At 31.3% G+C, this 27650-nt stretch overlaps 4 protein-coding genes and 1 long non-coding RNA gene across 7 annotated transcripts; 3 read left to right on the top strand and 2 right to left on the bottom strand.

The window, feature by feature from the left end:
- Positions 1-1957: 1957 nt before the first annotated feature.
- On the bottom strand, positions 1958-3072 carry MKS1 (MAP kinase substrate 1). The gene has a single exon (XM_011024701.1). The coding sequence runs from the start codon at positions 2933-2935 to the stop codon at positions 2327-2329; it is 609 nt and encodes a 202-aa protein (XP_011023003.1). The 5' UTR covers positions 2936-3072; the 3' UTR covers positions 1958-2326.
- A 1598-nt stretch (positions 3073-4670) lies between these two features.
- LOC105124609 (ankyrin repeat-containing protein At3g12360-like) lies at positions 4671-8533 on the top strand. 3 transcript variants are annotated; one of them, XM_011024700.1, is made up of 9 exons: positions 4673-5198; positions 5636-5745; positions 5845-6333; positions 6448-6597; positions 6691-6789; positions 6913-6960; positions 7033-7469; positions 7553-7864; positions 7952-8533. In XM_011024700.1, the coding sequence occupies exons 2-9, from the start codon at positions 5652-5654 to the stop codon at positions 8165-8167; spliced, it is 1845 nt and encodes a 614-aa protein (XP_011023002.1). In that variant the 5' UTR covers positions 4673-5198; positions 5636-5651; the 3' UTR covers positions 8168-8533. The 3 variants fall into 3 exon arrangements, with proteins under 3 accessions (XP_011022999.1, XP_011023002.1, XP_011022998.1); XM_011024697.1 differs by having other exon boundaries at positions 4671-5196; positions 5685-5745; positions 7553-8533; XM_011024696.1 differs by having other exon boundaries at positions 7553-8533.
- Positions 8534-13454: 4921 nt separating this feature from the next.
- Positions 13455-18881, top strand: LOC105124608 (probable Histone-lysine N-methyltransferase ATXR5). The gene is made up of 6 exons (XM_011024695.1): positions 13455-13992; positions 14094-14180; positions 17421-17644; positions 17742-17842; positions 17931-18143; positions 18404-18881. Exons 1-6 carry the CDS (start codon positions 13644-13646, stop codon positions 18561-18563), a joined length of 1134 nt encoding a protein of 377 aa, XP_011022997.1. The 5' UTR covers positions 13455-13643; the 3' UTR covers positions 18564-18881.
- On the bottom strand, positions 16209-17492 carry LOC105124607 (uncharacterized). Its single transcript, XR_842089.1, has 2 exons — positions 17035-17492; positions 16209-16910 (listed from the first exon to the last, which is right to left on the bottom strand). It is a non-coding gene; the product is annotated as an uncharacterized LOC105124607 (long non-coding RNA).
- A 95-nt stretch (positions 18882-18976) lies between the features above and the next one.
- Positions 18977-27490, top strand: LOC105124606 (uncharacterized). Its single transcript, XM_011024693.1, has 6 exons — positions 18977-20219; positions 20631-21308; positions 21432-21499; positions 25802-26045; positions 26168-26357; positions 26879-27490. Exons 4-6 carry the CDS (start codon positions 25911-25913, stop codon positions 27316-27318), a joined length of 765 nt encoding a protein of 254 aa, XP_011022995.1. The 5' UTR covers positions 18977-20219; positions 20631-21308; positions 21432-21499; positions 25802-25910; the 3' UTR covers positions 27319-27490.
- Positions 27491-27650: the final 160 nt, after the last annotated feature.

Raw genomic sequence — 27650 nt, 5'->3', positions numbered from 1 at the left:
CTCGGTGTGGTTTTTTCTTAGATTTTAGGTATAGAGGAGAATGATTGGATTCTTTTGGTAGCTTGATTGAGTGACTGTTTGGTATTGATACTGTGTTTTAAAAATGTTTTTGAAAAAAAATAATTTTTTTTGTTTTAAATTAATATATTTTTTATATTTTCAAATTATTATTTTAATGGGTTGATTCTAAAAATAATTTTTTAAAAATATAAAAATTATTAATATATTTTTTTAAATAAAAAATACTTTAAAAAATAACCATTACTTTACCATCAAAGTGATTTTTTATCTGGTGTGTTGTGGATTCTGGGGGTGGGCGTATAAACTGCACTCCCATATGATCAGGGTCTCAGCTTGAGGTTTTTTATCTCGAGACCAATGTACTGATGGACTTCGACAGAAAGATCGAATGCAATTGCATTTGGTCCATTAATTCTGTGACGGTGAATAGATTTCGATGTCATTGAATAAAAAATCCAGCAAAATGACAAAAATTAGATCAGGAGCTAGCATTGCCAGAAATATCGAAAAGCTTTCCCAAAAAGAAGTTTTCACGAAATTTCATGTTGTCTGTACTGAAAATATGTCAGCAAATTCTTTCTTGACTTGAACTCGTGCTAGTATCCAAAACATCCATCTTTCCCAGAAAATGCTCATCATTGATGGAGTGGATCTACTAGTGGGTTGTCCAAGACATTAATCATTAGTCATTAAATTATTTATCACTAATAAAAAAATTTATAAAAAATATTTGGGGATAAATAACATGATGAGCAGCAATCATAGGAAGAAGATGTACTCTGTTACATCTTTATCTATACAGGCAAAGGCAAAGCTAATCACTTTATTGGAATTTGGAACCCACTTAGGGTAATCAATTAAAGTGTTTTTGTTTTAGATGTCGTGCTTGAATTTTGTGTGTGTGATTTACTAAAAACAAGCTAGAAAAAAATAAAAAATTAGTTTTTATAGTTGAATTTTATACATAATTAGATTATATTCAACTTTAATATTGAACATAAAAGCTAAAACCAACATAATTTAATAATTTATCATAACCTACGCACATCAATCAATGACAACCATGAGCCAATAAACTGCTTTGTTCAACATAGACTGAATCTTTAGAATTATTATTATTATTGTTATATATAAATGATTTTTACAGCAGAAATGACAATTAAATTTCTTTCTATTTTATTTTTTTACTGTAGTGGTGATAAATATGTAATTATTAGGTTTTTTAATTACAAAATAACTTTTTTTTTATATTGTCTTCCTTTTATATTTGATATTTTTATTATTTTACACTTGAACAATTTATCATTATTTTTTTTCTTATCTCTTCATTTTTTGTAATAGTTTTTACTTTTTTAAAAAAAAGTATTATTTTTTATTCTTTACAAAATATTTATCACTTTATACTTGGTCAATGTATATTATTCTTTTTGTTCTTATGATTTATCTTTTGTGATTTGTTTTTTAGTTTTTTTCTTTATATTTTTTTAAATTATTATACAAAAATTAAAAAAAATAGTGTTCTAATGAGATAATTACAATATTGTCTCATTTCTCTATTACATTAAAAATGAGTTTGAAATCTTATATATTTCTATTAACATATATAATCTTTATTATATTTTATTTTATATGAACATCAGCATTTTAATTTGTAGTAATATTTTATTTATTTATAGTAAAAAAACATGTTAATAACATCTTCATATTAATTTATTTATGTTAGAAAAAAATTCAATATATAGCTAGATGGGTTGAATATTCATGTTAATATTTTTTATATATATTTATAAATAAAAATAGTTCTTGATTTATTTAATTAAGTGTATGCATAAATATTTTTTATTTATAATTTAAAATATTTTTATAAAAAAATATATTTAAAAAGTTTAAATATTTATTTTTTTGCAAAAAAAAATATCTGACACACGAGACACGGTAAAATAACTATCTTCCCATAAAAGAGAAAGGAGGCGCGGGCCAAAAGAGTTCATTACAGAACCCACCAGAGCAATAAACCCCGTTGAATGCCTCTATAGCCATCGAGGAGGTAGAAATAAATGTCTCCAAAATTTGCTACAGTTACAGGTTGCAATGAACCTGACAAAATCCTCAAATCACTAACGAAATCTACAATTAATTTTCCAAACCCTAATTGTAAATCTTTCTTCTTCTAGCAAAAAAGTCAGTCAATACCAGAATCCAACAGTCAATACAAGAATCCAACCGCCCCTTCTTGTCTTGGTCAAAACAAGAACCCAATCTAAAACTAAGCCCTGAAATTTTCACAATCTTTTCATTTCCTTGTCTAGAAATCCATGAACAAGCCGCTAAAAATATCAGGAGAATGTAAAGGAGAAATTATACTAGGACCTGGAAATAAACCTGAAGGACTGGCCATGAAGAATGGACTCATATTAAAATTATCATTCAAGAAAGATTGTGAATTTGCATCCGTTGACCCTGGAGAGAAAAACCCAGTTGGTACTGGCGGTAACATCGCCGGTGCCGGTGACAAGATCCCTGGAATCTGACCAGCATCCACTTCTTTAAGCATCTCCATGAGATCGTCATCACTACTATCTTGAGTGGTACTTGGTCTTGTTAATTCTCTTGGACTTGCTTTCTCAGTGGCAGCAAGTCTTGCAGCAGGAGAAACAGACCCGTCGTGGGAGAAATCATCGGAGGAGAGACCTGTTAACCGTTGGACGACGGCCATGAAGTTGGATTCCTCCGCGTGGATGATCTTTGGAGAGACTGCATAGATGATGACAGGTTGCTTTGGAGGAGGGGGAGGTGGTTTCTTGATTTTGTGAGAGTCTGGGTTTACTTTTAGTGGTGAAGGTCTAGGGCCTTGGATTTGGAGTTGTTTTTTCGGTGGTGGTTGTGGAGGTTTGCCGTAGCGGTAAGGGTCCATGATGGAGGGTAAATGGCGGATGGGGAGGGAAAAAAAAATGGAGGGTGGTGTGGATGACCCAAGTTTAGGGCAATTATTTTGTTATTGTTGGAAAAAATGGTTTGATAATTGATTTGGGTTGAAAGCTTGAATATTATTATACAATGATTTTATATTAGAATAAAATAAAAGAGACAATTTTGCTTGAAGAGAAAATAAAAGTCAAAACCCAAAACATAACATGTGCCTATAAATAATTGCAAGTTGCGAGGTAATGTCTTGATTGCAATCACACCATACTTTTCAAAGAAAATAGTTGAGTCAAAGTGGATGGCTCGTGGCTTCATCTAGTTTGGACCTTAGTGGATAAATTTTATTTGAAAAATAGAGATTTTTTAGTATAAATAAAAGTGAGAGCAGGGTAAAAATATAAGTTGAAAGTGTGAGTTTGACATTTTCATGATTGTAGTTAAAAAAATAGATTTAATAAAAACTTTATAGTTTTTTTTTTTGTTAATAGAAGTTAGTTTTAAAAGAGATAGTTAAAATTCATATAAAAAAATTATAATATATGTTGTTTAACTAAATACTTTCAAATTTGTTATTAAAACAAGACATAAACTACATCACTATATATAAAAAAATTATTTATGATATTAGTATATCAAAATAATCTGAAAACATCAAATAATATATTAATTTAAAAAAATAAAAATTTTAAATTTTTTCAAAAATACTTTTAAAATACAAGTCAAATTTGTTATTAAAACAAGACAGAAACCACATCACACAACATGTTAGAGCATATTTGAGAGTGTGATTGTTGTTATTTTTTAAAATATTTTTTATTCTAAAACAAATTAAAATAATATTTTTATATATAAAAAAATTATTTATGATATTAGTATATTAAAATAATCTGAAAACATCAAATAATATATTAATTTTAAAAAATAAAAATTTAATTTTTTTTTAAAAATGATTTCAACATAAATATATTAATTTTAAAAAATAAAAATAAAATTTTTTTTTAAAAATGATTTCAACATACAAGTCAAACAGTGCCGGCACAAAAACAAATGGATGCTAAGCGGCTGTAATAAAGTAAACATGAAGATTTATCATTTGAAGTCTGGATTTAGAAGAAAATTGCAGAAATTTACTTGATCACAGATGCATTAGTTTGGATATAAATAATTTATTTAAAGTTTGATAAATGATCTTACAATCTTAAAAGTAAATGGTATCATTTGACAAAAAAATAATAGTGAGTGTCAATCAAGATATATATATATAGCTAGTTGTTAAAAAAGCTCAGATATCAGAAAAACAGTGTTATCATTAATTATTCCAACGTGAAAAACTTCGGTGGGGTTATAGGTTTACAGCATTCCCCTTTAGTTCTAAATCACAATAATCAAACTACAGTCTCTGAAATGATCTTACGTTAACCTAAGGTTTCTGAGATTTTGAGTCAGCAGTTCTCTAAAGAGAAAGAGAGAAAAGATTCAAAGAAGTTTTGATTCGGATTTCTGTGTCCCAAGAAAGAAGGAAAAGAGAAAGCATCAAAGAGAAGAAGGAAAGAAAGAAAAAATGTGCTCGCGGTATTTACGAGGATTGCTCTCGTCGGCAAGAACAAACTTCTTTTATAGTTTTCTTCTTTACCATGAACAATCCTTCTCATTTCCAGCTTGTGCCTGGTTTTCTTCGTTGTTTATACCCGACAAAATGCACAAAAGAATATATGTTATATATGAATATCAATAGCAATAATCCCAGGCCTTTCTTTTTCTGTTCCTAAAGGCATTTGAAGCTGATTTCTGCCCCTATTTTTTTGGTTTGCTTGGGCTACAAGCACAGTGGTCTTCTCTCAACAGGCATAAAAGAGTCATCGTTTCGTACTGGTCAATAAGCTTTAAATCTATTCTCTCAACCTAAACTTTGCAAGAATCATTAAAGAGGACACGGATTAAATGTTACAGGAGAAAGAAAACATTACAGTGACCCCGTGTTTTCAACCAGCTCTTTCAAAAGACCCTAAGCAATCACTACATTGTGTTAGAATCCAAAGCAGAAAAGGAAGCAGCTAGAACTTTCACATATATTCGTAGTTTCATTAACTTCACATGGAGATCTCCTTTATTCCGTGCATGGTTTATGCCCTCACTCTTTCTTATAAATTAATTAGTTTCGCCTCCTTGAATCCATCAAGATTTTGAGGTCACCTCATCTGCTGCAACCAAATCTGTTGAGTGCAAGCTGTGGTTGCACAGTGTATTCCTGTAAGTATTGATCTTGCATATTAAATTCCTAGGGAAAACATGGGTATATTCGACGATGCAGTTTGCTCTTGTTTATATTTAGCAGCCCAATCACCTGAAAAGGCATGTATCTTGTGCATCCTTTAATGCTACACGTGCATAGAAACATAGTATCAAATCAGCTTCTACTGATTACCTCCTAAAACTGTGATCATTGTTCAAGCATCCTGACTTGTTAGATAGAGAAATGCACCATCTATTGATTTGTTTCATGACATTGGGAGTTTGAGCGTGTGTGTTTGCCTACACACATATTTATGGCTGTTGTTCACTGCAGTGGCAGAAACATTTCAAAAAATTCTCTGGAAGTAGAAAGTCATACTCATGAAACTCATTTAGTTTACGTGGTGAAAAAAATTGTGTCAATATGTGATGTGAAGTTTCAATTATATTTTTTGGCTGCTTCCCCATCAAATATGGATTCTTATAGTGATTTTACCTTAAGCAAGGTACCACGCAAGATGAAATCACGGCCTCCAGTATCACATGAGAGCTCAAGCAAGGAATATGGTGATTAATTAACATCCAAGCTAAATCTTGTTAGTTGTTCAGTACTAATGTCAATGTGCTTAACACTACAACTAACACGAATGAGTTTTAACTTGGCAGAGATGAAAGATACGGCTTACATTCAGTATCTGCCACTGTATAAGGCTGTTGACATTGGTGACCTAGAGGCCACGATGAAGTTCCTGAAAGAACATCCTGATGGACTGACTGCTAGCATTTCAGCAGATGGGGACACTGCCCTCCATGCTGCGGTTCTGGCAGGGCACATAGAGATTGTGGCGGAGTTGGTCAACAAGTTGGAGAAAGGTGACTTGGAAATCAAAAACAGAAATAATGCCACCGCGCTTAATTATGCTGCCATCGGAGGGATCACAAGGATTGCCGAGGATTTGGTAGCACAGAATGAAGGTTTACTTACAGTTCCAAACCAGAATGGCCTGATCCCCGTTGTTGTAGCTTCTCTTTATGGTCATAAAGACATGGTTCGTTATCTTTACAGTGTGAGTCCGAAAGAAGAGCTCAATCCAGCTACAAACAGTAAGAATGGGGTTATGCTTCTCACAACATGTATCATTGACGAACTCTATGGTATAAGCTACTAGTAAGGATTATATTTTTCGTTTCTCCTAATCTTCAACTGAAAACTCAATCTTTTTCAACTCTTGTTTGCTTTTCTTGGTTCGCTGTTTAATGTTCATATAGATATTGCCTTGGATCTGCTTCAACATTACCCACAATTGGCTTTTTATCAAGATAGTGACAAAGACACAGCTCTTGATATGTTGGCTCAAAAACCCTCTGCTTTCCCCAGTGGAACTCAATTGGCTTTGTGGAAAAAATGGATATACAAGTGTATGTAACTATATTCACTCAACTGGATGTAACTATTAAGCCAAATTGCTTTTCTTTTCACATCTTAAAAAATGCAGCATTATCTTGTGGTAGGTATCCGGGTACCTCAGCCACTTGCCTCTAGCAACAACCATGGAGACATTGAAAGGCCAAATAGGGGACCAACTGATCGAAGGAACATTGTTAAACGAGGTATTTCATAAAACATGAGATTTCAATCTGATATTTTTGAAGTTTCAGTTATTTAGAGTTACCGCATTATTTTCCCTTCTATGAACATAAGTTTCATTTTGATGTGTTTTATGGACTTGGCAGCATCTGACAAATTGTTGGTAATGGTTTGGAAGGGCTTGAGATTTTTTGGTAAGTAGCATCTTAATAATGCAGATCGTAGTAGTATTTTGTTTAGAGTCCTGAACCAAAATATACTTGCAGTTCCAGCTATCAAGCATATGTATAACCTGAAGTTGACACATGGCCAAGCACATGCAGTTCTCTGTTGCCTATGTGAACAAATATCAACTTTGCATAAATCAGAATTCAAAGAAATTGGTGTGTACAGAGCTGTATTCAGTGCTGTTAAGCATGGAATTGTTGAGTTCATCATTGAAATGATTAGACATTATCCTGACATCATATGGTCCGAGGATGAACTTAACCGGGGAATATTCTTATACGCAACCCTGCAACGCCAAGAAAAGATATTCAGCCTTATATACAAAATGGGAGCAAAGAAGAACTCTGTTTCAACTTATTGGGACAAGTATCAAAACAACATGTTACATCAAGCTGCATTCATAGCACCTTCCTCTCAGCTTGATCGTGTTTCAGGTGCACCATTACAAATGCAAAGAGAGCTACAATGGTACAAGGTAAATCTCCTACTTCCTATAGTTGATGGTTTTTCTTCAGAAAGCAGTTCACATATTTCTCTGAAGAGTTTGCTGCCTCGCAGGAGGTGGAGAGCATTGTCCAACCGAAGTACAGAGAGATGTCAAATTCGTCCCATAAAACACCTCAAACTTTATTCACTGAACAACACAAGAAATTAGTAGAAGAAGGGGAGAAATGGATGAAGGCCACGGCTGAATCTTGCACTGTTGTGGCTGCTCTTATTGCTACCATAATGTTTTCAGCTATCTTTACTGTTCCAGGTGGATATGACCAGTATTCAGGCATTCCTATATACTTGAATCGGAATTCTTTCATGGTTTTCATAGTTTCCGACGCAATGTCATTGTTCGCGTCTTCAGCATCATTATTGATGTTCTTCGGAATCCTGACATCGCGGTACAGAGAAGAAGATTTCCTCAAGTCCTTGCCTACGAAGTTGATAGTAGGCCTTTCGTGTCTTTTCTTCTCGATAGCAACCATGATGATAGCCTTTGGCATTACACTTGTTATGATGCTTCGTGAACGTTTTCACTGGGTTTCCTTTCCGATTACTTTGCTGGCTAGTCTTCCTGTCACGCTTTTTGCTCTGCTACAATTCCCTCTCCTTGTTGAGATCTTCGTTTCCACATATGGGCCTGGAATTTTCGACAAGCCGAAGAAGTGGTGGTTGTTTTGAGAAGTATAGAATTCATTTCAGATCCTATGTTCAATACATATATAAAGAGAAGGGTAGCTTCTCAATTACCATTAGATATTTTGAGAATATTATCCATCCTTCGTTGTTTGGATTAAGAGTTGAATCTGTTGCATCAACTGATGTTGCTGTAGTTCTTATCAAATAATTATCTGAAACTATACAACAACTTGCGTGCATTTTTTTTTTTCTAGGGAGTAAAAGTGGATTCTATTTCTAACTGACGTTTGGATTGGCTTAGATTTTTAGATATTTGACCATGGACTGGAGAATTCTACGGCAAATAATAGGAGAATTTCTTCTTTTCAACATGCAAAAACTAGGTGCCAAAACAGATGAATTTTATCAGTTAGGTCTCAAATTTTTCAGACATTCTCAATCAGTCCATCAATCCATTTTTTTTCTGATTTTTATGTTAGATTTTGTTTTGAAAAAACACCATTTTATCATTTCAAAAGACAAACTTGGAAAAGGACCCAATTGAGAAGTCTTTGAGACATTTGGGACCTAATTGATATAATATATTGTTTTGGGACTCAATTAAGAATTAACATATTGTTCAGGGACTAAGTTAGGCTTTCCCATATACATATGAGCAAAGCCAGATAAAAATTACTTCGTTGTCTTTTATTATAAAAATAGAGTAGAGCATTAAAATAATTATTGGCAATAATACAAGTTTGTGGGAGGTAATGTTATCCTTCCATGATCAGGCGGTCATTACACATTATAAATTCTAAATACTGTATAATGACATATTTGATTTGGTCAGATGTAATGAACTATGTAATAATATAATAGCTTGTTCCGTCTTATATTTGGATTAATTTGTAAATAAAAATAAAATATGGGGACTAAACTAATCTTTTCAAAAATCACAGTGGCTCTTTCAAATCGTGCTTCCATTACATTACTTAAAATTTTACAACCAAATTTTTCATGACACGCATTTGAATATAAAGCATGGAGACAGCTCGGCTGCTGTCGGACCCTGATCAGAAAAGGTGGTGTACCGGGAACTGCCACAGCTTGTGGAAACGAAGCACAGACCTCCTCCCTATGACCACACTTGAAGCACATTGTATGGAGACACTCATACTCTACCTTGTAGACTGTACCATCCAATTCAATCTCAGCATAAATTCTTGCAAACGATTCCCAATACCAGATGCTATTTTTGTAAGCAGATCCTCATTATAATACCGCACAGATATGATGCTAAAAATGATGTACATATTTTAAAAAATATTTTTTTTATTTTCATTGTTTTTTTTACTATTTAGGTTTTTTATGAAAATTTATAAAAAAAAACATATGGATAAAAAGTTAGATAGTAACAATAAACTCAACTGAATTAAATAAAAAAATTTATTTTAATTAAATGATATAAAAATAAATACAATAAACTCAACTGAATTAAATAAAAAACTTTATTTTAATTAAATGATATTAAATGAAGTATTTTTTATATAAAAAAATATTCAAGATAATTTGAGGGGGATATATTTTTTTTTAAAGCTCAATTTTTATATGTTAAATATTAAAAAATGAAATGGGATAAAAAAAAATTCTTAAAAAATCAGCTTTTATTTGCCCAAATTAACATGACAAACATGTAACTCTGGTAATTAGGGTTGATCCAACCAAGGTTATTCTATTAAACTTGTTATTTAGATTATGAAATTGAAATAGCCTGATAAAAAAATAAAAAATCACAAAAAATTTTTTTATAAAAAATCAACACGCGTAACTTTTCAAACCATGATCTAAATTATTAAACCCAAAACACTCTATCTGAAAAAATTATAAAACTTAATTCTCAATCAATCAAATATTATAAGATGAAATTGAAAATATAATTTCAATTATACAAAATGAATAAAAAAAAGAATGATGAGTAAAATTGTAATAGAAAATAGATTTTATATTTTATTGAAGGGTGAAATTAAAATGAAAAAGAAATTTAGAAAAAGAAAAAAAAATCAAAAGAAAAATTATCAAAATTGACATGATAAATTAAAAAAAAATTATTGAAGGGAAAATAACTTTAAAAAAGAGAAAAATCCAAAGAATAAGTATCAAATTGGTAAAAATAATATACCATAAATTTGGAATAAAGGATGAAATTAAAAAAAAATAAAACTTTTGCAAAAGAGCCAAGAAAATAAATAAAACTCAAAAGAATAAGGATCAAATTAATATATATATATATATATATGAGAAACTGGAATTAAATGATAAACTTAAAAAAATAAACATTTACAAAAAACTCAAGAATAAAAATTTAAAATTAAAAGAATAAAGATTGAATCTGGAATACCAATAATAAAAAGAATTAAATTGTCATCTTAGGGGAATTGAGAAAAAAAAGAGAAAAAAATGCCTTATGGTCAACAAACACCGTCCTAAAAAAAAAAAGATGTGACAATGGTTATAATGACATGATAAAAAAGTATTTTTAGATGGTAAGTGGCTTTGCAGGTATAATAAAAAGATGTGACAATGGTTATAATGACATTATAAAAAAGTATTTTTAGACTTTGCATGTATAACATAAAGGACACAAACTGTTACATGATAGCACTTGCTACATATATACTAATAACTTTTTATTTTTTGTTTATTTTATTTCTGTATTAAAAAACTTAATTTCTCCTCAATTAGCCTAATAATAAGAAAATAACTTTTTGTTAAAAGATGAAAAATCCTTTTAGCACCAATTTTAATTTTTAATTTCTAAAGATATTTTGATCATTTCACTACGTGTTTTGTTTTTTTATCTCAAGTCAAATATCAAACTATCCAACTACCCATCACCTAACATGGTAATTATAAAAAAAACCATTGTAAAAACACAAAATTGTCTCTTAACTCTTGTTTTAAATCTTTTAATTTCAAGAATATTTTAATTATTTCACTTTGCAAACGAGATGGAAAAAAACTTATTTTTTCTGGTCAATTTGAAATTAACTAATGGTTATTTAAGATTCTAATGCCTCTAATAGCCAGTATTAAATTTTTTTAATGTAAAAGGCAAAATTGTGAAAGTTTTACAATAGAAATCCTTCATGTTTTATCTTTGGTTAATAATATACACTTTTTGCAAAAAAAAAAAATGCAAGCAATTGAATTTATAATATTAAAACAGAAGCTAAAAGAAGTCGGTGTTTCATTACGCATACACTCATAATTAATTTTGGATTCACACTAAAATTATTATTTTTTTCATTGAGAAGAAACCCATTTAACTAGATATTAAGGGCAATAAAATTATTTTTATGGGACTTATTAATCATTACAAAATTAAACATGATGAATCGATCTTTTTAATTTTTTATTGCACAATAAAATTACTAAATTACCATTAAGAGCAAAAAAAATTAACTTAAGTCAAGAAGTTTTTTTTTACTTTTCAATTTTTTTGCATAGTACATTAACTTAAATACCCTTAAAATTACACTTTCTTGACTTTGTGAGCAAGGCGTTTTCATCATTTCATTCTAGCTTTTTTGTAATTATTATATAGGGTTAGGGGTAATTAAGTTTTTTAGTGTGTGTATATATATATAATTTAGATAAAAAATAGCTGACACTACTAATATCTTTTTTGGATGACTTAGGCAACATCGTCTAGACTTTAAACATTGTTGGCATGAGCAACATTCATTGTGTCATGCCACCCTCTTCATGATAATGTCATACATGCCTTCAAATAAATGATGGTTAAGTTTTGACAATATTTTTTTTTCTTTATTTTTTTTTCTCCTCTCCTTAAAACATGTCATGCATTACAAAAAATCAAAGAAGTTTGGTTATTTGTTTATTGAATTAGTTTTGATAACATATTTATTGATTTTTTTAATTCATTCCTTGATATTTAATTTTTATATCAAGGTTTTCAATTTTTTATTGTCATTTTTGTCTTGTCCTTTTTTTAATTGAAACATTATTTTTTTAATTTTATCCCTCATAATTTAATCTATTTTTGTGTTAAATTTAGTTCTTATTTTTTTTTCAAATCTATTTTTTTTTATCTTTTTTTTTCTTATTTTTTTTTCAAATCTATTTTTTTCTTTTTGATCCTTTTTCTGATTTATTTTTTAAAAATATTTTATCTCTGATTGTTTTAGATGGTTAAGAACTTGACATTGTTAATTTTTTAGGTTTATTTTTTATGGTATAATCCAACCTCATCATCCTTGTCATGAATTTTAAAGAACAAAATGGGTTGACTTTGTTTTAAAAAAATAATATTTTTTTTTTAATCTCACATCTTAACATCAACATTGAGTTGATTAAAGATTAATATTCATTATTTTTTTAACTTTTCTTTTTATAATGTTATTTGAATCTCATGTTCTAGGTTATGGATTTATCGGATTCACTAGAGTTGATTCATGTTTTTTTTTAATTATTATTATTTTTATTTTTTTAAAAAAAGCTTTACTCTTTTATATTAGATTAGCTTGAGAATCAAGTTCAATAATTTTATTTAATTTGCTTTTCACGAGATTCTTCTGATCTCACGACTAAGTTATAAATTTCACATGTTGGCTCAGATAGATAGTCTTTGGTCAATTTACGTTTTGTTTTAATTGTTTTTTTTTTAATTTTTTTTTAACATTGAGAACTAACATTTAAATATTTTTCATTTTTTTATATGCAATTATCTTGTTCTTGTTTAAATTTTACTTTGTTAACAAATAAAATCATTAAAATATTTTAATAATATTGTGAATATATATTTTTTATAACAATTGTTATTTTTTTATTATCAATATTTTATTTTTTTATATTATTAAATTGGTTAAACTTATTAAATATAATCAAGAACTCATGAATGACTCAACAAACATAATCACATTTAAAAGAAAAATATTTTTATTGTTTTAATTTTTTTTTTTTATTTTAGATAAAAAATAAATTCGCTTGTAGACCATATATGTAGTTTTAAAAAATAAAATTTAAGGTAATTTAGGGTACATTTTAGATTATAATAATGATAATTATTCAAAATATTTTTTATTTAAAATTATATTAAAATAATTTTTAAATTATTTTTAGTATCAATATATTATATAAAAACATAAATTTTTTATTTTAAAAAAAAAAATTTAAATAAAACATAAATTTTTTATTTTTTTTTAAAAAAAATTAAAATTTAAAAAACACGCACCAGCACACGATTACTCTTAACCTAACCCTTACCAGGTACATTATATAACAAGGTCAGTCTTGTCTTTCAAACGCCGAACGGCTATAAAATCCAAAACCCCGTCAGGGGCATTACATCAAATTCTGTGCACACATCCTGCGCACGTTAGCATCCAACTCCATTACCCGCGACTAGAAAAAACTAAAAGACTCGTTCTCTGTCCATCTCTCTCTAGTGCAACAAACACGCACTAAATTTTCTTCCCAATTCCGATACTACCCTTGCTCATCTCCCAAATTACCAATGCATCCAGCCTCCACCACCACGGCGCCGGTTAGGCGACAAATCCGCTCGCGCCATCGCACCTCGGCACCTCGGAGGCCGTCTCCTCCGCCGTATCCGTCGCCGAAGAGGATGAAGCTGTTGACGGAGGTAATGGAAAAGGCGGCGTATGCGGTTGTGGAGAGGGAGGACTATGGCGATATCAGCTGCGAACAATGCCGCTCCGGGGAACGATCGGAGGAGCTGTTGTTATGTGATAAATGTGATAAAGGATATCACATGAAGTGCTTGAGACCGATTGTTGTTAGGGTCCCGATTGGCTCGTGGATTTGTAACAAGTGCTCTGGAGACGGCCAAGGACGTGTAAGAAGTAGGGGGGTTTTATTTTATTTATTTTAATTTTTTTTACCCTGGTGTCGTTTTGTGAGTAACAAATGCGCGTTTTGATTGGTTTGTTTTTTCTTTTGTTAGGGTTATCGCAGAAGAAGATAATTGATTTTTTTAGGATTCAGAGGTGTGAGAAGGATGACATTAAAGAGAAATGCAGGTCTCTCCAAGGTGATTTTTTCTTATTTATTTATTTGATTGTTAGTATCGTTTTACTTATTTTATTTGTGTGTGTTTTTGTGATTATTCAATTTTCTTTTATTGATGTTTTTGATGGATTGTGATTGAGCTTGTTTCAGGCTTTGCATGGAACAAAGTTCTGCTGGAAGTTAAAAATTATCTGGGTTTAAATTTTTAATAATAATATTATTAATAATAAAGAATGAGTATTCCTTTGGGGATATTGGAGTGTGTAGCTCAATGTACTCTTTACTGCCAAGCAGTGGAGGAGGGTAGGACTAGGTTCGAATTGTGCCTTTCCCACCTAAAGGACCATAAAAGGAATATAATAAATAATAAAAAATAATAACTAAAGCATTAATGAAGAAACTAATAGGAAGGTTAATGAAGAAACTAATAGGAAGGAGAGGAGAAGAAGAGCCTTTTGAGAGTATGATAGAAGTTGTTTTTTAAAGTGTTTTTTTATTGAGAAATGTATTAAAATAATATTTTTTTAAAATTTTTATTTTTGATATTAACACATCAAAATGATAAAAAAAATATTAATTTAAAGGTAATATTAGTTTAATGAAGAAACTAATAGGAAGGTTAATGAAGAAACTAATAGGAAGGAGAGGAGAAGAAGAGCCTCTTTGAGAGTATGATAGAAGCTGTTTTTCAAAGTATTTTTTTATTTAGAAATGCATTAAAATAATATTTTTTTTTATTATTATTTTTGACATTAACATATCAAAATGATAAAAAAAATATTAATTTAAAGCTAAAAGAAATAATTTTTTTTCAAAAACATGGTTGGATTGCAATGCTAAATGGTGTTGAAGAATCACAAATAATTAAAAAAAAAGGAAAAAAAATAGAGGGAACAAAGAAGAGTTTTGAGATAAAATGATAAAAAGTAGAAAAAAATGGACATTGTTTTCGGCTAGGATTAAACTCATAGGAAGTTTTGGAAATATTACTGGTAGAACATTTTATGAATTTCACTAGTAACTTGAAGCACAATGAGGGGTTCATTTTCTTGCAATTTAGCCTGAAAAGTTGTTTAATTAATGTAGAGATTCCAATTTTGTGCTAAATGATCCTTGCCAATTGTAGAGATATTCAAATTAGATCAAATATAGAAACCGTTGAGGTATTTCTCATCTTATATAAAGATTCCAACAAATGGGACTGAACTCCAGTATGATTTGTGATTGTCCTTGTTATTATGAGTAGGATACTTATTACTTTTCCTTTTACCCATTTTACATTTAAGTCTAATCATAAATGGTATCGATTTTAAGATCTCATATCCACTGAACATATTGTGCTCACATGACTAAAACTCTTAGGCAGCATTTGGCATGGATTAAGGATGTAGTAAAATTTCATAAGAGTACTCGTCAGCAGAATAAATGCTAAGAATACAAAATGATGAGTAATCTACATGAGATTTCTGTGGTTAGTCCTGATACGCTTAGAGCTAACAAAGTGGAAATGCAGTATCGAAGGACCGTAGTTTCACTTTATTATAAACTGTTTTGAGTATTGTATTAGTATTAGCAACACAGTGCCTACAAAGATAGTAAGATATTTCAACTAAACCCCACTGACTTAGAACTTTTGTAAATTTGGTAATTTTTTAAATATTATTAGTTTGATTAAGTATTCTCTCTTTCTCATGAAAATGGTATAATGGTTCCTTTTATGGCCCCAAATATGGCGGAAAAAAATCAGTTGATAATAATTGTGCAAATGATCTATTTTTCCTTTATCATTAAAATGAACTACATGTTAAGGGTAAAAATTTAATCAAACGGAGTGAATTTGAAACTGGCAGAATAGAAAAATGGATTGCATTTTTAATCTACTGTTCTTAAACGAGCTAAAAAATGGGTATTAGGTATAATAGAGGGGATAGATGTCAAGGGTGAAAATTTTTAGTTATAAAAAATTTGAAAATGTTGCAGCTGCAGCAACAGATGGTGGTTAGAATGGGGATAATAGTTTTAACAGTGTTAATCAAGCCATCTTAATCTAACAAAATAATACTAAATAGGGTTAATTGATGATTAAAGTTTACCGAAGCAAATGATAAACTGCTTCTTAAATGAGAAAAGGATCCATAACCTTGGCGTGACTTAGGTTTATGGTGGTAGCTCACAATCTAATCATGTCTCAGATAAGTCCATCAGACAATTACTTTGTACAACAGGCAAATTGTTGCATTACATGTTGAATCAGATGGTTCGAGGAAGATCATGCCTTATACTTGGCCTATCCTAAGAACATTCATCTCTTAATCAGCAAACTTATGTTTCGTGTCTTAGGATACTTCATCAATCATAAATTTGACATGATTACATTTTACTTGCATCAACCATTTACCCATCATGTGCTAAATTAGTGGGTTCGATATCTTGAGTGTGATCATTGATGCTTTGTTATGTGACACTGATTGTCTGTATTTATGTATGCACTTGCTATTCTTTAGGAATTTTATTTTGATGCATATGCATTACCTTGTATGCCATGGTTCATGTAAAAAAGGATTGTAGTACTTAGCTACCCATAAACATGTGTTTAGTAGTGGTACTGCAACATAATATAGAGACAGCAGTCATCATTTCTTTCCATTACAGTATTTTTTTCCAAATATTATGTATCCATGTGCCATTGACTCCCATAATAAAGCATCGAACTTATGAATTATGATATATTCTCAAAACCTTTTCTTTAAGACTAAGTTTTCTACAAAATCAAATTCGCTTTGGTGAATGTACTGTATGTTTTCCATACAAGTATGAAAATTTCTAAATTCTTACTAAAATTCCTGCACATCTTTGTAAAATGAAAAAGTGAAAGCCCTAGATAAAAAGGTAAGCTTTATAATACAGGTAGTTGCTGTTTTGTCACATCATTTTGTTGCTTCCTTTGAATTGTTTCTCCTAATGCATGGACTTCCATGGCACAAATAGTTTGGGGTCTTGTCATTTACTTCCTATTTGTCTGATCTATTTTTGCTTATTAGTTGCCATGAATGCTATCACGTATTTTTTCACCACATTGCCTGTTTTTTGCTGCACCTTTGAAGCTGTAATTTTCGTTTATTGCTTATCTTGTTGCTTTGTATTGCATATGAACATTTCCTTTGAAGTCAAGAAATGTTGCTGCTAATGCATAAACTAGTTGAATTAGATTTGCTGATTTTAAGTTGATGTTTTCATTCCCTCCTCTCGAGCTGTTTTCAAGATTCTAGAAAACGACGGAGACGTTCATTGGTGTATCAAAAGAAAAGAAGGAGACTGTTGCCATTTATTCCATCAGAAGATCCTGCCCAAAGGCTCAAACAAATGGGCACCCTTGCTTCTGCTTTAACAGCATTACACATGGAATTTAGTGATGATTTGACCTACTTGCCTGGCATGGCTCCTCAATTAGCCAATCAGGCCAAGTTTGAGCAGGGTGGCATGCAGGTCTGAATTTAAAACTTTCTTTTCAACACTGTATTTTCTCCAAACCTTTTACTGTCTTGTATTCCATGTTATTTGCATGATCTGGTGCCTTTATTAGGTCCTTTCCAAGGAGGACATTGAGACATTGGAACAGTGCAGAGCTATGTGCAAAAGAGGCGAATGCCCTCCTCTTTTAGTAGTTTTTGATTCATGTGAAGGGTACTGGCATCTTGAATACATTTATTGAGCTAACAACCATATTTAACCACTGCATATTGAGTAGGTTCATGTATATTCTGTCATGCAGATATACAGTTGAGGCAGATGACCAGATAAAGGATTTGACCATTTTAGCAGAATACTCAGGTGATGTGGATTACATTAAAAACCGAGAATATGATGATTGTGATAGTATGATGACCCTTCTTTTGGCAAGAGATCCATCTAAAAGCCTTGTCATCTGTCCCGATAAACGTGGAAATATTGCACGCTTTATCAATGGCATTAACAATCATACTCTGTAAGCCTGCTTAACCTATTGCTTCTCCTCCATGTTGTGTATATATATAAGCAAATACTGTTCTGATGATACCAAATTATTCTTAGACCTTTTTATTGCCATGTATTCTACTCTGTACAACTCATGTTGCCCCATTCGCATCTCCTTTGTCACGTCACATATAAAATTCTACATTTATTTGTGCCAAAATTGCATGTAACTGAACTAGAAATTATTAGTCCACCCTCTGTTAAGCTTAAGATATATCTAACTGTGTGCAGGGATGGCAAGAAGAAGCAGAATTGTAAATGTGTGAGATACGATGTTAACGGGGAATGCCGGGTCATTTTGGTTGCTACTCGTGATGTTGCTAAAGGGGAGAGGCTATACTATGATTATAATGGACATGAGCATGAATACCCTACTCAACATTTTGTTTGAGAAAACTTATAGATATCTAACAATCCTACAGAACTGGGATTCAATTTTGGATCCTGCTAGATCCTTTCTCATCTAGCGTTTTATTTCACAGTTTACTCATTGCTACTGCAGATTCAAAAGCATTTCTTCTAATGTATCCATGGGGTATTTATAGTAATTTATGATGTAGAGCTGGCCTTTCTAAGGTCACGACAGAAATATAGCAGGGGAGAAAATTTCCTTGGAATTTAGCATTTGGAGACATTTTTATGTCCTAGGGATATTTTTAAGGAACATTTTTTGTAATACAGATTTCAATGGAAGTTGTTTCTTTTTATCTATCACTCTCATTCCATGATAATAATTTGTCTTTCCTTTACAAGTATTTTCATTTAAAAATATCCATGCGTGCTTTTTTTATTTTACTTTAAAAATATCCCTTTGGAAATCTTACCAGCTAAATGTTTTTTCAAAGGAAATCATGCATTTCACCTTTCTTATGATTTGCTAGCGCATAATCTGTGGGAAAGCAAGTACTGCGATCAGTTGCTTTATGTATCGATGCTATATTTTCTGTCAGCCCAATTGTGATTCAGTTTGATCCATTATGTTGGAATTAGAACATTGGATTGAATGCTTTATTGCAGAGGCTTTTACTGTGTATCAAATCAGCTCATGTTCAACTCACAACATCTACAATTCATAAGTGATAACAATCCATTTCTTTGTATTTATACCGCAGGATGCATAAAATGTGCATAAACTTGACTGTTGACTTTTGTCTTGGGACATTATGTAAAACTTTTATGACCGTCATTCATACCCCTAACTTGCTTGGCATTGTAGTATTTCATCTATTCTGTTCTTTAATTGGGTTTTACAGTACTTTGCTAAGAACATTGCATTCTCTTACTTTTCAGGCCAAGTATAATAGCCGGGTCTCATGTTAAAGTAAGTCTCATATCCATGGAAATATAGCTTGATATCAGTGGTTTCATGGAGGATTCTGTGTCATTTTGCTTGCTGAGAGCATGCATTTAATATTCTGTCCTTTTTTTTTCATTGAATTATTGTGTTTGTTTTCTTAGTGAACGCCAGTGCAATTCTTGTAATTTCGCTGATACATCTTTCTGCATGCACTTCGGTCTTTTACATTCTTACTTTTCATTTGTGATGTGAATCTTGAGATGTTAAATTTAGCCATGGATAATTCGAAGGGATTCATCAAAGCTCCTGATAAGTGGGACATGAGGTGTGCTGCACTTCTTTGGATGCTTGTTGCTGGGTATGTCTCGTGTTGGCTCCTATGCATGGCTATCTATTATGTTGTACTTCCAAAGATTACTGAAGGTGCTGGATCTACTGCCTCTTCACCAAGGCTGCTCAAGATCTTGATTTGAATGCTCTCAATAGCTGCTTAAATGCTTGCATTACAGAGGCCATTTCTTGGAATCTAAGGCCTTAGGTTCAAGTCTTGAGAGCAGCCAATTCATTCGGTATAACTGAAAGGGTTGCACAATCTCATTCCAATTCGCTTCCATGGAATCATGGACATTTTGGTTTCACTAATTTATATCTCCCCGTGACCATGCATGTTTGATGCATTGTTTTCAGGTTTTTGATGAGATGGTATGCTTCTTGAAAGTTACTATTGTTGGTGGTTCATCTAAACAGACTGTAAGAATCCTTATGGACTGCCTCACCACTCTAGTTGCTTCCCTTTGTGTAAGTGTTATAAAATAATTTTGTTAGCCAGAAATTTCCTTGGATGAAAAAACAATATTTTCAAACCAAGGTGCTCCTCTTCTCTTATGTAAAATGTATTTGTTGATTAGAAAAAAAGAAGAGGAAAAGATAAATAAACCTCCTATCAAAGTTATAATATGAATTCTGAAATTTATTTTGAAAATCTACACCGTGTTTTTCAACTGGAATATGCAATATGGTAAGCAATTAGGTTGTAGGATGCTCTGGCATCCATGACCATGTTTCCATGCTACCATTTCCCCACCTTATGATGCTTCGTTCTTCCACACGAGTCGTCCTCATTTCATTAAATTTTAGAGTACATGGTATCTTTCCTTCCAGGGTTGTACATGTTTGAGAGCCAGACTCAAGTTGTGCCACTAAAGCTGTCTTTCAATTATTCAATTTGCTGCGCAGCATCGAATAGAAAGATCATTTCCTGCTTGCTGATCTTAGTATCTGACAATAACAGGTGACTGAACCACATAGTGAATGATTAAAACAGTTTCAACGCAGGTGAAATGTAGTATCTTGATATGTTAAGTTTTTAAACTGTGCATATTACAGCCTGTTAAGAACGTCAAGCTCGTGCATCTCATTTCTCTTACCAGAGTTCTTGTTCGCCCAACTGAATTAATGAACTTTATGTTTCAATGACTTGTAAGATCAATTCTTTGCCCTCTATTAATGAAATTTATGCCATGCAGTCGAAGAATGCAATCTACTTCATTGTCATTCCTTGTTCTCCTAGTTCACACCCCCCCCTCCCCTCATCGAAGCCTTCCGGTATCTGTAATACCAAAAGTAAACACTAAATACTGCCACTGCGTAGTGTTTTTCTATGTTGGAACTTACAAGTTGAATTTTGCATGGTTCAAACAGATTATCAATTGCAAAAAGTTTACCAAGTGTTGCGTTATGGACCTGGGTTCATTTTCCTGAATAGGTGAGGACTCCTTTACCTAACCGTCAGTTCGTGTGGGATTCTAGCGGACACAATGGTCTCTTAATTTTGACATGGTATGAGAAACTCACCAACTAAAACTGCTTCTCTGCTAGGATTTATTTTATCATCAAGTCTTCTGCATAATTTTCTCCGAACGTTTTTTCTTAAACCTTGAAATGCCTAATTCATGATTACAGACCGAGGAGGTCACTTCTATTCATGCAGTCGCAGTCCCACACAAGATATCCTAGTACATCAATTTCAGGTATCATATCTTGATTTTGTTGGGGATTTAGCCCTTCTCATTGATTTAACAGTCGCAAAATCCAATATATAATCAATTGTTGAAGTGTCCCCCCCATTATTACTTGCAGTCCCACAGGACAAAATCTAGGTCGTGCGATTTGCCTACCCCACCAAAACCCATGACCTAACCTTCAAAGCACAGTTTCATTCTGTCAGGGACCGTTGTACGATTTTGAAAACAAGGGCGTCTGCAAGACTTGCATGACTGCTAGTCTTGTTCAGCTACCTGATACTTCATATAATTAGGTCTCTTAATTTCCAGATTATTAGTACTGGCACACCTCTAAAATAATACATACAAAATCCAAACCAAGTCCAGTTAATGATACAGTCAAATTTCGAGTACATGAAAAATCCAAAACTATAGCAAGCAAATCTTTGGGAACAATTGTTGTAAATGCCACGGTGCACGTGAAGAAGGCGCTGTGAACTTGTGACCTTGGCCATACAGTACGATCCTGTTAAGCATTGGGCAAGCTCGAGTTTCTGAGCAGTAATCAGGCTCTAGTAAAGGCCACAGGTGTCTATCCCAGGAAGATATAACGGTCCTAAACCACTTTACCGCGTGCCAAATTAAGGAAAAAAAAAAAAACTAAAACTAATGAATTTCAGAAATAACGGCCACAGGCGTCTCTCGGCGCCGAACACCACATTCTAGGGTGGCGTTAAAAGCATCTTGCCGGTCTTCTTAATGATGATGCAACAGCTATTACTACTCCTTACTTACATGATAGAGCTCTGATAATATTTTTTTTTCTCGGTATTGAAAAATGCGTTGTACTTGTAAATTTTTTAAAAAATATGTGGTTAGTTGTTAATTTTATTATAATTAATTTTTTTTATTATTAATTTTATTATTTAATATTTAATTATTATATTTTTTTATACTTTTCTTGATTGAATTTTTTTAATTTCTTCAATTAAAATTTAATTTTTTAATATCAATTTTAATTCTTATTTAAAAAAAAAATTGAATTTTTTTTTGTTAACAATTTTAATTCTTATTTTTTAAAAAAAAAATTGATTTTTTTTTGTTAATTTTTTTTTTCAATTTTACCCCTTATTATTTGGTTGGTCGAGAGTTTAACTTCATAATTTTTTTTTTTTTGCCTTTTATGGTTCAATTCTACCTTTTGACTTGTATTATGAATTTAAATAAGTAGACCGGGTTGGATTTAATTTTTTTATGTTCTTTTCAATTTTATTCTTCAAAATTGTATTAGTTAAGGATTTTTGCTTTCATTAGTTTTCATTTTTCTTTATATAAATTTGTTCTGATCTCATCTCTAGAGTTATAGATTTGGCTGGTTTATCAAAGTGCACTTGAGTCTTTTTTTCTAGTTTTATTTTTTGTCCCACTATTTTTTTTATTGTATCAAATTTGATTATTTTTTTTCAATTTTATCTTTGACATTTGATTTTTATATCAAACTTGGTTCTCATTCTTTTAATTATTATTTGATTTTTTCTTATACTTTTCTTGAATGTTTTTTTTTCAATTTCATGTCTAAACTTTTGATTTATTTTCTTTTTGTATCAATTTTTATCCTCATTCATTTTGATTCTATTTTTTTTATTTTTTAGTTAATTTTACACTTTATAATTTGGTTGATTGAGAATTTGGTTTTATGATTTTTTTGAGTCTATCTTTATGGTTCAATTCGATCGCATAACTCATGTCACAGATTTAAAAGATTAGACCAGGTTGCAATCAATTTTTTAATGTCTTTTTTAATATTTTTTTTTTAATATTATTCTTTAATATTACGTTGGTCAGGGATTTTTTTTAAATTTTATTCTTTAATATTACGTTGGTCAAGACCTTATCTTCATTACTTTTTCACTTTTCTTTTTATGGATTCATCATGATCTCATGTCTCGAGTTATGGATTTGGCAGGTTTATAATGGTTGACTCGAGTCTTTTTTAACGTTGGTTTTTTTTTAAGTTTTTTTTTTATTTCGTAGCTTTAACACGTGATTCATTTAAGAATGAAGCTCCATGATTTTATTTGATTTGCGTTTCATGAAGTTATCTTCATCTCACAACTAAGCCACATATTTGGTTTGTTGGCTTGGATAGACTCGAGTTATTTTTTTTTTAATTTCATCATTTAACATTTTATTTGCTAATAATTGAGATACATATGTTTTTCATTTCTCTTTCTATGTGATCATCTTATTTTCATTTAATTTTTACTTTGTTATCAAATAAAACCATAGGGATCTTTTAAGATTATTGAAAAGATATATTTCTATGGTATTGACAAGCGTTTTTTTACGCATTAAATCATTGTTGATTTTTTTTCATTTTATTTTTTGTCATTGTCTTTTTTTTTCTAATCATATTATTAGATTAATCAAGCTTATTGAACCTAGTTGAATCAGTTACCCGAATCTCATATTTTTATTGCTTTTTTAAAAACACGATCATCACAGTAATGTCTTTTTTCTATGTTAGGAAAAAATTAGCTCTGTCAGCGGCGTAGCACAAATCATCTATCTAGTAAATTTACTAAAATGACTCATTAACACTGTAGCAATCTACATTAGTGCTAATTTTTTCTCCAATTCATTCCTTAGTATTTTTTTTCTAGTTGAATTCTTTTATGCCTAATTTGTCAAAAATTATTAAGAAAAAAAAAAGATAACTACAATGTAAAAATGGAGAGGTGAATTCTTTTTCGTTCTCGTACTTTTCTTTTCCTACCTTAGTAGTCCCTATAATTTTTGTAATTTTAAATTTGATCCAAAAGTTTATTTCTTTTACATTTGAGTCCCAATAAGTGAGAGAGAAGAGAAAAAGTCATTGGATTTTGGTTGAAGAGAAAAAACTATCAGTTGACGAGAGAAAATACTAATTTAAGCCATAAAAACCATTGATCTTGATATCCACAAGTTTCATTTGATAATGAAAGTTTGATAATGGTTGTTTTGAACTTTAATTTTTCATGTCAAAACAAATAGGGCGAAGCAAGAAAAATCTTTCCTAGTTTGATTTCATATTTTTGAATCATTTTGGGTTAATAAATAGGTTTTTTAAAGTCCCAAAGATGTTTGTTAGGTCTTTTTATATTAAAATATGTTTTATACTAAAAAAATAAACTTAAATTTTCAGCCACCAATGATTATTAGATTATAAAAAACTAAGTCATCTACATATATTATTTTAAATTAGAATGTTATTCACCCTAAAAAAAATTAAAATAACTCATGGATGCAACCTGGGCTAAAAGATCCATATGCATGGGCTTTGTTCAAGAGTCTATACATCTTGGGCACCGAGACCAAGCCATCTTGGTCTCTTGTTTAATTTTTTGAATATTTTTATATAAAATATTTTTTAAATTTTTTTATAAGGTTTTCAAGTTTCATAGTTTTTTTATTTTATTTATTTTTTTTGTTAATTTAAGGGATATTTTGATAATAAAAAACATGAATACATAAGAACAAAGAAGTTTTAAATTTTTATCTCATTATATATCTGAATTGCTAAAAAAGATTTATTTTTGGTTTTTCTAGAAAAAAATAGCTATAACACAATACATAACCTAATATATAAAATATATTAAATTGTTATACGACATTGACTAATTAAATAGTTCTAAATAATTATAAAAATTAAATTATAAATAACTGTTACATCCAAATTAGTTTAACAAAAAATTGAACACTGCCTTATTGTTATTTGAATACAAAATATATTTTGATACTTGATGGATAATTAATTTAATTTTGTTTTCATTTGTGGCTTGGCCTATTTTTTTTTATTTTTACTTTCAACATTATTTTTAATAATTTTTTTTAAATTTTATTTTTTAATACTTATTTAATTTTAAAATCATTTTTATATTTATTTATTGTATAACTAATTTTCTTTAAAAATATTATTAAATTCATTAAAATTTATAATTAAAATTATAAATTTAATATATTAATCTGAATTAATTTGAATTGATTGAACATATGAACTTCTAATTCCATTGAAAGATCGCCTTCAGAATAAAATCTTTATCTGACCTCTCGCATAGTGGGCGAAGTAACCTATAACTGTAACTAGTTAAAGCGATGATTAAAGGTTCAAGGACAACGGGAGCTTTCATCTCCCCACTTAAATCTAAGGACATCCTCTTGTATTATTCTCCCCTGTTTATAGTTTGCTAGCAATATTTACCATATACTACCATGGATATACTTCATAAAGTTCATATATAGAGGTATAGTGCCCCCTCCTGTTATGACCTCATCTGTCATCCTTACAAGGCTGTAAAATTCCACCGCCTGCTTATAAAGCAAGACCTTCAAGAACCAATAGCCGAAGAAAAACCAAGATAAGCTCTTCATCAAGTTTTCTTGTTCAAACTTCGAAGGAATGGGTAGCTTAGAAGAGGAAAGGCTGGTACAAATGGTGCGTGACTTCATAGAATCAGAATCATCAGCAGCACCCACATTTACTGCTTCCCCAAACTGCCTTTCTATCAACCAAGTCAAGTATCTCACTTTACAGGTATCTTTTTCTTAAATATTGTTCTGTGTTTTGAAAAATTCTTTGTTGTTCTCTGTCTGCTTTGTATTCGTCTATGTGTGTCTCCTAACATTACGGGGTTTGTATGATCTTGTGTTGGTTAGGAGATGCTTGGGATAGTAACAGAAGCTGAGGCTGAGGTTTTGGAGACTCTACTGAAGCATATGAGAAGCAAAAGTGATGCTGAGAAAACAACTAGTAAGAAGTTGTGGATCGTGAAGAGGCTGAAAATGGATGGTTTCAATGCTTCCCTTTGTCAAACTTCGTGGGTCACTTCCTTAGGATGCCCTGCTGGTGGGTCTCCCCCCCCCCCCCCCCTCTCTCTGTCTCTTATACACACATATTCAAGGCTATAGCTTCTCTCATTTTCATCACTGCACCTGTTTGGATTGAAGAGTCTAGCCTAGCTAGTTTGAGTTTTGCCCGATCATTTTAGTTTTCACAAGACCGTTTTATTTATGAGCAAGAACGTGACCGTATCAATATGCTGTTTCTTGAAAATAACTCTCTCATAAACCAATTTTCATCTAGGAGATTCAAACAGTTTTCATTGGTTTTGCCAAGAATTTCAGCGGAGAGAAATATGATCTCGTCCTAATCAGAAAAAAAAGCCAGCCATGCCTTGTGATTACACTCTGAAAAGGGTACTTGGTGTTGACAAGGACCCCTTATCTTTGGAGACTTGGAAACCAGGCACTGGCTCTTAGGTAGATAGATACCTGGTGTGGAGTCCAAGGGAAATAATTTTAATCTTGCGAATCTCATGTTCTTGTTTTTTTGTGCGGTGATCAACTCTCTTATATGCTGTTTAACAGGGGATTACGAGTACATTGACATCACATTAGAAGATGAGAATGGTGGCACAATGAGGCTCATAGTGGACCTAGACTTCAGGTCCCAATTCGAACTGGCAAGACCAACACCATTCTACAAAGAACTAACAGACACACTCCCATTATTTTTTGTGGGCAGTGAAGACAAACTCCACAAAATAATCTCTCTGCTTTGCTCAGCTGCGAAACAGTCCCTTAAAGAGAGAGGGCTCCATTTGCCTCCATGGAGGACTAGCACTTACATGCACTCCAAATGGCTATCCAGGACTTGCGAAGTCGCTAGCGCCACTAACATTGGTTACAGCAACAGAGAAAATAGGGAAGCTAAAAATGGGTACTGCAATATGGGGTCACCTCCAATGGGTAAGCCCAAGAGAAGGGGTTGGGGTGGCGGGGCTGGCTTGTCTAGTCAGCCTCCCTAGCATGGGCGTAAATTGTTGCTGAACATTTTGCTGCTACCCAGTCCAGTCCTAACTTTGACAGACACAACAACTCAAGCTCTTTGAGCTTTTTGTAATGTAATGTTACGAAGTAAATATGCAAAAACAAAACACGTTTTGATTACATTAATTTTGCTAAGCATGTTACTCTCTAGAGCGATTTTTTTTTTTTTTTTTGCCCTCTTCGATTATCATTGGTTCAATTGATAGCCATTTTACAGACTTCTTCTGGTATAGCTCTAGTGATGGCTGTTAATCATGATTGTGATGAAGATATTTAGTGATATTTGTCGTTAAAATGTGTTTATCTTCAC

This window comes from Populus euphratica, unplaced genomic scaffold (genome assembly GCF_000495115.2).
Source record: "Populus euphratica unplaced genomic scaffold, PopEup_1.0 scaffold35.1, whole genome shotgun sequence".
NCBI lineage: Eukaryota > Viridiplantae > Streptophyta > Magnoliopsida > Malpighiales > Salicaceae > Populus > Populus euphratica.
This window is presented reverse-complemented; position numbering and strand designations above follow the sequence as displayed.